Source organism: Centroberyx gerrardi, chromosome 16 (genome assembly GCF_048128805.1).
Source record: "Centroberyx gerrardi isolate f3 chromosome 16, fCenGer3.hap1.cur.20231027, whole genome shotgun sequence".
NCBI classification, from domain to species: Eukaryota; Metazoa; Chordata; class Actinopteri; order Beryciformes; family Berycidae; genus Centroberyx; species Centroberyx gerrardi.
The window spans coordinates 25519763-25532185 of record NC_136012.1 but is presented as its reverse complement, the minus strand read 5'-3'; the positions used below and the strand labels follow the sequence as shown (position 1 = coordinate 25532185).

Sequence of the window (12423 nt, the reverse complement as noted above, 5' to 3'; positions counted from 1 at the left end):
CAGGAAGTGTTGGTTGTGCACCGTCTTTAGTCTTCCGACGTTCACCGCTGGTTTTCTGCCGCACGGTTGGTGATAGGAAGAAATCTAAAATAAGGATTATATGTTATTTTAACGCTTAATTGTGGATGTTTTCCAGGAGTAGGCGATTATTCGTTAATCTGAATGACAGGGAAGTAATTGGGTATTGTTTAAGCATTTAGACACAGCAGAGCTTGTCCTCTATAAATGCAAACAAGTCTAGTAACTTAGCTGAAGTATTCTTGACTAATATTTTGCAAGCCATGGCATCAGATGATAAGCCTTGCACAGAGTTCACCGACTTGGAAGTTGACACCTTCACGCCGCATGGATTAAAACAAGAAAAACCTCAATTTTCTGCCACAATAAGGAAGTACTACGCCTTCTGCAGGAGAAGGGTGAGTGACAACACAAACCCAGAGAATAACTGAGATGTTTCAGCCTTCACCATACTAAAAACACATTACTCTTTTACTTCTTCCTTTGCAGACGTTTGCTGCCTATGTGGCGTCCAAGAGAGACAGCCGTCATGAGGAAGGAAGCAGCCCATCATGTTGGTCCTGCTGCGGCCAGACCTTCAAGGAACCATCTTCCATTCACAAACATGTGGCCAGGACTCATGGAACTGAAATCCAGCAGCTGACAGAGTCCACCTTTGAGCATCTGTTAAGCCAGCTCGAAAGAGAAGCTGAACCCCAGCAGCTGAGTGTGCATGAGACAGAGCCAGTGGATGTTTCTGTATGGATCCCCGACACCGGTCACATCACTGATGAGCAGCTGCAAAAGTACCAAGTTCTGACTTTCCCATTTTGGTTCAGTTGTGCATTGTAATACTGTGCATTAGGAATGGGACGATATATCGAAATTCAATATATAGCAATACAAAAATGCAACAATATGTATCGTGGGGCAGAAAAATGAATAGCGATATCGGCTACATTTTATTCTGCTGTAGTAATCACAAATGAGACGGCTTGACCATCACAATTTCACAAGATCTCCATCCAAATTATATTATTTGCACTTTTTAATGACATTTTTAAATTGTTGTTTACATAAACATAATTCTGCACAGTCAGACATTGTTGTCCAATCGTATCGTTGATGAACATATTGTCCCATCCCTACTATGCATGTCGATATACCCTGTTAATAAGTAGTGATGTGTCTCTGGCTGGGTGATAATTCAGTATCGTTTATCGTCTTTCAGTGGAATCATATCTTGATGTTATGGCGATTTTGGGATATCGTGACACACAATGCTGTCTATATCGGTGATAACAAACAAACTTTATTTAAAAACACTGACAAAATGAGGTATGGTAGGAATATTATTTGAAAATTTCACTTTAGTTTGACATGACACCTAACATTACCATTCAGTTCAATGGGATGAACATTCATTTGATTATTTAACATTATTTTACATACGTGAGCCACATCGATATATATATATATAATAATATATATCGATATTGAAAACAATCCTTATGATTATCGTGCATGTCGATATACACTGTTAATAAGTGGTGATGTGTCTCTGTGTAATTCCTTATCTTCCTATCTGTCAGGGGTCCAGGCCAGGTTCTTCTGTATTACCGCTACTGTCAGGTGGAAAAGCCACATGTCATCTGTGCCTGGCAGAAAGCTTTGTGTGAAAAGCTCCACTTGACTGGCAAGGTAAATAAAGTCTCCTATCCTGCCTCCAACATGGAGACTGTAGAGTGTTTACATTGGGAATAGACTTTTAACACATGTTTCTGTAATAGCAAAAAAGAAAAGCCATGTTTATTTAATCTGCTTTAATGGTATTCCAAAAATACATCATGATTATGCTTTCTTGTTCAGGTGAGGGTGGCGACAGAAGGAGTCAACGGGACGGTTGGCGGCACCAAAGTGGCGACTGACTTGTACATCAAGGCGATGCGCTCACATCCGCTCTTCAAGACAATGGAAGAAGAGGATTTTAAGGTCAGAATAAGTTCAAAAGAAGCCGCAGTTGCTGCTGATGCATCTGTGTACATCCCTCCCACCTTAGTCGACTCACTGGTAGTCAGGTGTTAGGAACCTGAGACTTTGTATAGTTGATTAGTCGGGTTTACAGGAAAAATCCGCCCTCAGATACGTTTACATTGTTAGATAACATGAATTTGAGGAGTTATTTTGTGTTGTGATTTACTTTTTTTCACACTTTCCCTCAACCTGCCTTGTCTACTTCTACTTACCACTTCTACTTACTACCAGTTAGTTTTGCATTAATGTGGCTGCTGTGAAGCCCTTTGAGTCTGTAACTGAGATTAAAGGCTATACAAATTAGCTTGACTTGACTAAAAAGACCAAATGGGCCATAAGAAAATAAATAATTTAAATTAACATGTTTAATATTAAAAGATAGAAATGTTAAATATGCACATTATTTACATATAAAGGGATTTGAGGGAGATAATTACCTAGTTAACTGTAAGCCGAAATACAAAATAAATGTGCTGTTAAGTAAAGTCCTGCTGTTCTGATTGGCTGCAGCTCTGCCTCCCTCAGCTGCTCAGACTCCCTCTGGACAAGATGAAAAACAAACACTGACACTTCCTATGTTTGTTTGTTTTTATCATAATTAAATACTTGGGCTGTTTCTGACTAAAGAAATTCTTACATAACTAATAATTGTACAAATGCAACAAATATGCAAATAGAATAATAAATAAATAATCCATTTAATTTGCAAAACTGTAAAATAGCTTTTTCCATACTAACTTATTGTGAATGAATGCATTTATGCAAAACGGTCTCTTAAAGTCTAGTTTCATCAGACTGATACCTACATAGACTGGTGAGTATTGTTGTGATGCTAGTAATAGGTTTAGACCAAGAAATAACTGAAAACAAATCACAGCCTTAAACAAAGTTATCCAAAACCATAACAAACTGTGTACTGTGTGTGAATTTATGATTCATATAAATGGAACTATTATTCCCACTGTGTGTGTGTGTGTGTGCGTGTGTGTGTGCGTGTGTGTGTGTGTGTGTGTGTGTGTGTGTGTGTGTGTGTGTGTGTGTGTGTGTGTGTGTGTGTGTGTGTTCAGACTAGTGATGGCAGTGCAGAGTGTTTTTCTGACCTGAAGGTGGGCGTCTATAAGGAGATCGTTCCCATGGGAGTGGATCCTGATGTCATCTCCTACCAACTGGCAGGTACTGTTTGAGTGCAAATAAAACTATACTGATAATACTAAAACAACTGCTACTACAACTAATAATAATATCAATAATGGCTATAATTGTTTTGTACCTTCCTCAACAAAGTTACAACGGCTTGTAAAAGGAACAGAACAAAAACATATCAACAAACCAATCAGCTACAAATGAAAAAAGCCTGGACACTAATTCAATTTCCACAGCTGTATGTAATGAGTTCATCCTGATTGATCCTCTGCAGACCAAACTGTGTGTTTATGTGTCAATAAGTGCGATATTTTTACAGTACATACACCTATAGTATTGTATAGGTTTTTCACTTCTATGTGTTACAGTTGATACGGCTTGGAGTGTGTTTTCTATCCAATATCAAAATAAAAGTTTATCTTTTCAGTGGAGGGTTAATATTCCTTGAGAGTCTCCTTTTGCCATATAAACTGCTTTTTTTTTTTTTTTAACAATTAAGTGTAGAAACCTGTCTTCTGTTTGATTTATTATGTTATTGTTATGTTATGATGTCATGTTAGTCACGTGTCTGCTGTTCCTCTCAGGAATTCACCTGGACCCTGAAGAGTTCCACAGAGAAGTGGAGGCTCTCCTGTCTGAAGGGGATTCCTGCAGCGACACCGTCCTGCTGGACTGCCGCAACTTTTATGAAAGTAAAATTGTACGTAATGTGTCCTGTTCCTTCTGATATCTGCTGACTTTCAGTTAACTGGTTCTACAAGTTAAAGTAATAATCTGCCACATTTTCATATAAATAAATGTCTGTTTTGCTGCTCTCTATCACTGATTGGTATAACACAACAGTGATTCAACCTATATCCACTTAATGAAAGCTTCTCCATCTGCTGTTCAACACACCCGGTGTCTGGTAGCTCTTTCCTGGAAAAAATCCTGTGCCGCACAGGAAGTGATGCTTTTCAAGCTTCTGGCAGCAGCAACAGCTGTTTGTTTGGAATAAATAGAAGAAGAATTGGGTTAAGAAAGCTCTATGACCCTTGGGTTTATGAAACCTTTTCAAAACCTATTAGATAAACTGAAAAACCACGACCGCCAAACACACAGCGAGTTAGCTAAGTAAGCAGGGTTTAGTTGTTCCAAAAAGCTCCAAAAAGAGAGTTTCCCCACAGGGATCAATAAAGTATAACTTACTTTATCATGATTAAATAGGACAAATAGTAGGTCACTGTATTGATAATGCATCTTGTGACTGTTCTTTCCCTGCAGGGGCAGTTTAGTCGCTGTATGGCCCCTAACATCCGTAAGTTCAGCTACTTCCCAGACTACGTGGACCAGAACCTGGAGCTGTTCAGAGACAAGAAGGTGCTGATGTACTGCACAGGAGGGATCCGCTGCGAGCGCGCCTCCGCCTACCTCCGCTCCAAAGTGAGTTCATCAAACTACAGGATGCCAGTTTTCTTTATTTTTTCACTGTATTAGGCCAAGAATTAGTTCATGTTTGTTATGCTATTATCCCTACATGTCAAACATACCACATCCATCCAATCCAACCATAAACAAACAATGGCAGTGTGTCTCTCTTGTCTTATGCCCAGGAGAGTAAACTTACTATTTTGTTCACTTTCTGCTGCTTTCACTATTTTACCTGCCAAAAGGATGGTAAAAACAACTGTGTTTTTGCCTGCTAAAGTGTCTGGTTTAGTAGTCAGACTTGCCAGACAAAGGCAAAATTACCCAGCATGCAGCATGGTGTTACTATCATCGTCTCTCCTGCCCTGCCTGTAGGATGTGTGTAAGGAGGTTTACCAGCTGAAAGGCGGCATTCACAAATACCTGGAGCGCTTCCCAGAGGGCTTCTATCGAGGGAAACTGTTCGTCTTCGATGAGCGCTACGCTATCTCCTCCAACACTGACGTCATCTCAGGTTAGTGTGCGCAAAAGAAATTCATAAAGACAGAAGTAATTTTGCTATACAACACATTTTAGATCAACATATGTCGGACAGTAGAAAATAAAATTAATCTCATTCAACTCAGTTTCTCCCAAATCACGAAGTAGACATGTTTTTTTCATATTCAGGAGTATTATTAAACCTGCCTATTTCAATGGCTAACGGCAATGTGACTTCTAGGTAAGTTTAACATAACATACATTTCTGTAATGTGAGGTTTAAACCATATACAGTGAACCACTTTTCATTATACATGTATACTTATGATATACTGTAGTAGTAAGAAATTACATGATTTCTAAATAAGTCCTTTTAAGGGTTTGTCCTTTTTGCAAATGACAGGTTCAGGCTGTAATAATCCTTAGATAGTGTGGGTAAATTGATAAAATCTCAAAAGCACACACTTGAAGCTGAAAGTAGGTAATTATAGTGCTAATTCAACTTATTGAATTAGCAGTACTATTAGCATTACAAATATGGGATACTGAGATAATAGAACTGCTTTGTAACCCACATGTCATCTGTGCTTGGCAGAAAGCCTTTCCAGAACTGAGTAGGGATTGGAAAGGTCTTTAAGTTGAAAATGTCCTGAGTTATGCTTCAGCATCGTCCCTCTCTCTCTCCCTCTCTCTCTCCCTCCCTCCCTCTCTCCCTCCCTCTGTTCAGACTGCAGGTACTGCGGCTCTCCGTGGGACCGCTACCAGCTCTGCTCCACCCAGTTCTGCTGCCAGCTGGTCCTCTCCTGTCCCGTCTGCAGGCGGGACGGACGCACCGCCTGCTGCCCCACCTGCCAGAGCAAAGGGGTCAGGGGTCAGAGCGAGGAGTCCGCCGCCGCCGCTCCGCAGCAGAGGGAGGAGTGCGAGTGCACCGACGGACGTCCCAGAATCCCTCAGGACGTACTGTGACGGAGAGGTTAAAGTTGGACTCTGTTACTCGTTCTGGGACATTACACAGGACAGACAGGTGGAAGTTTGGTCTGTTGAATAGAGAAATACAAACGGGAGAAGTTATTCATTTTTTTGGTACGGCAGTTGGGAATTAAGTCGGATGTATATATTTTGAAGAGTTTGATATCCCCGACTGAGAAAAAAGACATTTACTCTTACAAAGTGAAAATTAAACACATTGCTGTTTACTGTTGAAGTTCTGAGTCAGTCATAACACCCTTGCTTATAAAATACTTCTGTTTCTGAAGACAGAATCATTCGTGTTTATGAAATATTGACTGATGAATTTCAGAAATTCATCAATTGTTTCCAAAAATGGATAAAAGCATTTCTTTTTTAATGAAACCCTTGATTTATCTTTTACTGAAAAAAAGGTGATGGTGTCTGCTGGATCCATTCATTTTGTGTCAGTTTATGAAATTGGAACACCTCATCAGCAAGAGACCTATTAAGTTTTCTTTTTTTGTTGTTGTTTAGTTTTTTAATTTATTTGCACAAATGATAAGAAACATTGGAAAAGATACAGAGGAAAACAACATAAGAGACAAAAAAGTAAGAGGCTTGTAAAAACATCTCAACATCCCAGAACTCATTCACATAAACATCCAGAAATCAGTGACATAAATTATATCAAAACTCCACAAGGAGGCGTTGAGAATAGCGCGTGCCCATTCAAGAAAGTGGACTTTTTGGGATATAAAATGTAACTTTTCATTCTACTAATTTGCAAGATTTAGTTGTAATCATTTAAAATTGAATGAGACAAACTCATATTAGGACGGGAACTGTTCCTAGATCATACCTCTGTAAACCGCCCTCCCTGCTTTCACCGTGTAGCTGGTTCCTTCCAAAATGAACGAGAGGAAACATCAACTTGACTTGTCAGCAGGTTACCGACAAGTCAAGTAACCTGCTGCGATGCAGACAGACGTAGCTTTGTTGAACAGAAGAGGTTGGTGATGCCAAATGAGAGAAATTGAATTTTTGAAAACCAATACTAAGCTGGAGTGGTACTGTTGTTATTCTAACAGGAGTGGTACTGTTTGTGTGACTCTTTGTTAGCTTTGTGTTATAAGACAAGAGTTCAAGCCCCCATAACAATGAGCATCCACCCTGCGGAAGTGTCCTTGAGCAAGACACTAGCTGCGTTTCATTAGTCATTTAACAGGCCCTCCTTCACTTCCCCTCGGCACTTGGTAATACGTAGCACCACACGTAACGCGAGTGGCCACTTGCAGAGCAGGGGGGGGGGGGCGGGGTCCGAGGGGGAGCAGAATATTTGAAATGGAATGCACTTGCCCTTAAGCAGGCCTACTAATGAATAAGAATAAATAATAACAATTACATAGAACAACGAGTAATAAAATATTGTAGATGAGTTCATTTCATAAATATGTGTAAATCCTCTAAATATTGTTTGTTTACTTACATTTATATATATCACCTGTTCATGCACCGGAATTGACGGACGATCACAATGCATCCTGGGAAAGATGCGCTTGTGAAGTCTACATCGTCGTTGACTCGCTCCCTCGGCCCTTGAAGGGTCGATCTCAGAAAGTTCACTTGAGTTATCAGAGTAATGGAACGGCACTTAAGATGGAGGAGGGGATTCCCCCGAGGGGAAGTTAACGAGGGCACGCAGGTTAAAACGACTAATGAAACGCAACTGAATCCCTACCAGCTTCAGTGTGTTGGTCTGTGGCTGAGCCTGACCTCTGACCTCTGACCTCTGACCTCCCTGTGGAGGGGGGAAAGAGAAAAAGGCAAAGTTCTCCTTGGGTTGGATCCATAGAGTATCACAAAAAATAAAATGAGTCAATACCGACATATGATATTACTTCTATATCTCTACAAGAGTTACTTCTTAATGTAATGTAGCTCATTAACATCAGTACAACACAGTAGCATCCAATCACTTATAAAAAGGCTTTCCATCCTGACATCAGCATTTCTTACATCCAGTACACACAATGCCAAGTTGTCACATGGCAAAGCAAGTTACACTAGATCACCATCTACTAAGCTGCATTGAAGTTACATTTGTTGAGAACCAAGGCAACGTTAGATTTTTGAATGGAGTTCGACATGATGTTCTCCCCACACCTGAGAACAAAAGGCACTATGTACAGGCTAAAGCAGAGTGTGTAAGTGCGTATCACTAACTATTTCTGTTATGTGTACCAGATGGGAGACATGTATTCACGAATGTGTCCAGACAGGCAAATATGCACTATAAGATATTCATATTATCAGGTTTACAGATGGAGGTAACATATGTGCATAAATCTGCACAGAATGTGCAAATGTGCAGTGTTATCAATCACCTTGTAAAATTTACAGATGGAGGTTCATAGGCTGTTCAGTTCAACCTTTAACTGTGGATTAAATGGAGGTTACTCATTCTCCTTTCCTCTCAGCCAGAGGTGTGACTGAGTCAGCTTTGCTCCAGTCCCAAGTCAGTCTCAAGTCCTGAGGCACAGGTCTCAAGTCAAGTCCCAAGTCTAAATGTAGATTACCAAATCCACATCATTAATGTCAAGTCTCAGTGTAGAACACCAAGGCAAGTCAGAACAAGTCAAATATCTAGAACTTTTCAATGCAATATGGTTTTAATATAAAAACTTGGTAAGAGCATCATGAGTTTGATTTCTATAATCAGTTTCAACTTCAATAAATCCAATTATTCCATACAAATTCAGAAAACAATTTAAATTCAACAACAAATCTCAGTTTCATTCTAAATCATTTACACAAACACAAGAACTTTTGTCAAGAGTTTAGGAACCTTTTCATGTCATCAGCACAAGTCAAAGTTAAGTCCCAAGTCACCAGAACCCAAGTCAAGTTAAGTCTCAAGTATTCTCTCCATGCATCAAGTCTCAAGGAATTCAAACTGTGACTCTGTGACGTGTGAAGTCATGTGACTCGAGTCCCCACCTCTGCTGAGCATGCATGCTCTTTTTCTGCTTCACATTCATCCAGCTGCACACCAAGTTTTATTAAAACGATATTGCATTGAAATGTCCTATATATTTCGTTTTCTTTAAGATATTAAATTGTTAGGCTACTAGACTCTTGATTTGTTCCGACTTGACTTGGTATTCTACATTTAGACTTGAGACTGATGAGAGTATTGAGAGTATAGTCCCCCTGTGGATATTTTCTGAATAAAAGAAGAAAGCATCCTTTTTATTTTATTATATTTTATTTTCATATTAAGTCATCTATTTTATTTATTTATTTCATAATAATAATTAATTTAATAATTAAATTAAATTAAATAAACACCATCGTCTGTTATGTAGGACAGATCCTCCAGGGGGCGTGCTCAGCCTGCAGCCTGGACCGAAGTGAAGCTCCTCTCCATCCGAGCTGAAGCTCCAGCTATCAGCCGAGCGACCTGGTCAGGTCTGTCAGCAGCGGGGGTCTTACTGACCAGCAGCCTTCTGACACGCATCTTTTGGGGGGGAATCAGCCTCAGTGAAAGCCTCTCATGTGTCTTGATCTACCTGTGCATCTGTGGGCATAAGGACGGGAGGACCAAGCGATGTCTGCGCCGGGTTTTACAAACCTGAACAGCTCCGTCAGCTACAGTCAGAACTCAACGCCGAACGGCGGAGCTGCGCCCCCCTATCAGAATGGTAAAGCAGGCCGGGAGCTAACTTTAGCATGCTAACCCCCTATGATGTTAGCTTAGCTACTTCTGTCAGACGTTGACTGTTTTGTTTCGTTCAGCTGTCACCTGACTTTAAGTGATACTGAAGACCATTGTAACACGAAATAAATAAAGGACGACATGTAAACTCGGCAACAGTTACTAGGAGGCTTGCTAACGTTAACTAGCTGCTAACATTAGCTAGCTAAGCATTGAAACCGACAGGAGATAACGTTAGCTGGCAAGTATGTTAAGCTAACGTAACATAGCTAGCTAACTGTCAAGATAATAGCTGTGTGACAGATTGCGCATTATGTCTAATGTCGGTTTCATGCTGTTCGTCAGGTAAACATCCAGTCAGATAAAATAACACTGAAATTATAAAATTGTATCATGATCGCTGCTGCTGTGCTGTCAAGGATGCTTGATTAGCTGAGAGCTAGCTGGGTATTAACCCTTATTACTAAGCTAACAGCTGCTGATGTAGCTTATTGTATGCTGCTAATGACAACCTCACCTGATCAGCAGTTGCTTCTGAACGTTTTCTCACTGGCTTGACCTCTGATTTGACTTGAATGTTGATGTCTTGTCAATATTGTTGTCAGATTGGGAAGTTTATAACAAATGCATCAGATCATCTCAGTCTGCCACTATTTGCCCTCCATGACACTTGTATTTCTGAGCATCTGTTGTATGTGCCCCCTCAGGTCCAGCACAGACCTACCCATCCACGTATCCACCTACAGGATACTACGGAGCCCCGCCTCAACAACAAGGCTACCCTACCATTCCTGCCCACTGCAGCCCTGTTCCCAGCAAAGCGCCCATCACGAACAATGCCCACAGTGCTAACTACTACCACAACAACCATCAGCAGCAGCAGCAGCACCTCCCTCCGCACCACGCTCCCCCCAATGTAGCACCCTCCTCGTACGCACCCCCCCCTAGCTCTGCCCCTCCCACCCAGCCGTACGGCACAGCTCCTGCCACTCTCCCCGCTTCGGCACCCCCACCAGCAAACTCCCAGTATAACCCACAGCCGCTCCAGCAGCAGGTCCCCTATGGCGCTCCAGGAGCCTACTATGGACAGCAGTCGTACCACGCTCCCCCAGCGCAGCACCCTCAGCAGCAGCAGCAGCAGCAGCCCAGTCTGGTGCCTGCGCCTCCTAGCGGCCCTGGCGCTCCCCTCTACCCCATCGTCTCGTACCCCTCTGCGCCGGGAAGTAGCCAGTACGGCACCCTCAGGTCGTCCCAGACCGCCTCCACACCCGGCGCCGTGCCCACCCTGATGAGCGCGCCCTTACATCAGTACCCGCCCGGGAGCAGCACCTCTCACCCAGCCTCCACCACAGCAGTGCAGCCTGGGTACAGCGTGGCTCCTCCCGGTCAGCCGGCGACGGCGGTTAATGGTCAAGGAAGCACAGGTACCCATGATTGATTGATTTACACTGAAGCTGGACAGTTCCTGGTAGGACACTGAGGAATTGCCTAATGCAGAGAGGCAGGGATTCAGGGGTTTCAGCCTGGGAAGTAAAAAAAAAATAGCCGTTCCCTGGAAGCCAGGGTAGTGTTCTGCAAATATGAAGAGATTTATCCAGAGATCTCCATTGTGGGGGAAAAACATTGCCTGAAGTTCATCATTCAGTATGCCTAAAATACAGTTTTTGGCCAGAGTAGATGGAATTACCAGCCACAGTCATAATTTACCAGCGTTTGGTTTGTGGCTGGTTTCCCACGCTGCTTCTAGCTCTTGGTTTTTCTTCATATCAGGGCTGTAATTTCCCAGTTTTTGCTCAGGACTTAATTTTTTTGTGATACACAACTCCATTCTCCTGTTCATAATTTCCTGCCCATAATTTCTCCTTTTTTGTGTTGTCCCGATCACATCTCTGATATCTCTGTGACTCAATGATTGGTTCTCTGCCGCAGCCCAAACCACAGTCCACCAACAGTACGACCAAAGCCACCGGGCCTCTGTGAACTATGACCCCTACGGCGGGGTCAGTCACAGCAGCGGGGGTGCAGACGCGGACAGACCGCCCTCAGGAACCCCCTCCACTTCAGTCCATTCCTCCCCAGGACACCACCAAGGTAAACAGGATGGGACAAAGAGATCATGATTGTTGTTTTGTTAGTGCTGAATTTTACTATATTTTCCTTCACCAGGCAATAACTGAAGAATGGCATGACAGCATTGTTAGCATGTTTCATTCAAACTGGTTTAATTGATGATTTTGATTGAAATTTGTTTTGTTGTTTAGTCTTCGATTTCAGCAAAGAAATGAAGAGTGAGCTACTTCTTTGTTTCTTCCCCTATTGGTGGTTGAGCAAGAGGTTATAATACAAAACACAACACCTCTTGGTTTTTCTGGTGTAAAAAGGCCTTTACCGAATCCTCTGGGGACTCTGGGGTTTTAGTCCACAAAGTGTGTGAATGGTTTATATGCTCACAGCTGTACTTGGCAAACATACCTCTTGCAATCTGTGAGACACACACACACACACACACACACATACATACATACACGTATGCAGGAGTGCACATGCATACGGATGTGAAGGTTTATGGTTTGAAAATAGCACTAGCCACCTGCCAGTTGGTGGTTAATTTTGGTGTGTGACTGGTTAATTTGTTGACTCTGCCAGCCACTTTGGCAGGTAAAAGGCCAGAAGACAGCTGAACATATACTCGATTA

The 12423-nt window shown here is 42.0% G+C and overlaps 2 protein-coding genes across 4 annotated transcripts in view; both read left to right on the top strand.

Moving 5' to 3' along the window:
* Positions 1 to 22: 22 nt before the first annotated feature.
* tstd2 (thiosulfate sulfurtransferase like domain containing 2) lies at positions 23 to 6237 on the top strand. Its single transcript, XM_071920244.2, has 9 exons — positions 23 to 416; positions 508 to 803; positions 1590 to 1698; positions 1867 to 1989; positions 3099 to 3204; positions 3759 to 3874; positions 4438 to 4596; positions 4957 to 5095; positions 5789 to 6237. The coding sequence occupies exons 1-9, from the start codon at positions 282 to 284 to the stop codon at positions 6025 to 6027; spliced, it is 1422 nt and encodes a 473-aa protein (XP_071776345.2). The 5' UTR covers positions 23 to 281; the 3' UTR covers positions 6028 to 6237.
* Positions 6238 to 9505: 3268 nt separating this feature from the next.
* Positions 9506 to 12423, top strand: part of sec24b (SEC24 homolog B, COPII coat complex component) — a 31919-nt gene continuing 29001 nt past the window's right edge. For 2 of the 3 annotated variants that reach the window (XM_071920249.2, XM_071920247.2), the window contains exons 1-3: positions 9506 to 9713; positions 10435 to 11151; positions 11657 to 11818. In XM_071920249.2, the coding sequence (XP_071776350.2) occupies positions 9620 to 9713; positions 10435 to 11151; positions 11657 to 11818 (973 nt within the window). In that variant the 5' untranslated portion in view covers positions 9506 to 9619. The remainder of the gene's footprint in view (positions 9714 to 10434; positions 11152 to 11656; positions 11819 to 12423) is intronic. The other variant, XM_078289232.1, reaches the window with a different exon arrangement.

What these genes read in the sequence shown, in the direction of transcription:
- tstd2 (XM_071920244.2), top strand. Translation starts at nt 282, where the DNA reads ATGGCATCAGATGATAAGCCTTGCACAGAGTTCACCGACTTGGAAGTT. An exon ending in ACTGATGAGCAGCTGCAAAA is followed by an intron (nt 804 to 1,589) that starts GTACCAAGTTCT and finishes CCTATCTGTCAG; the next exon opens with GGGTCCAGGCCAGGTTCTTC. An exon ending in CAACACTGACGTCATCTCAG is followed by an intron (nt 5,096 to 5,788) that starts GTTAGTGTGCGC and finishes CCCTCTGTTCAG; the next exon opens with ACTGCAGGTACTGCGGCTCT.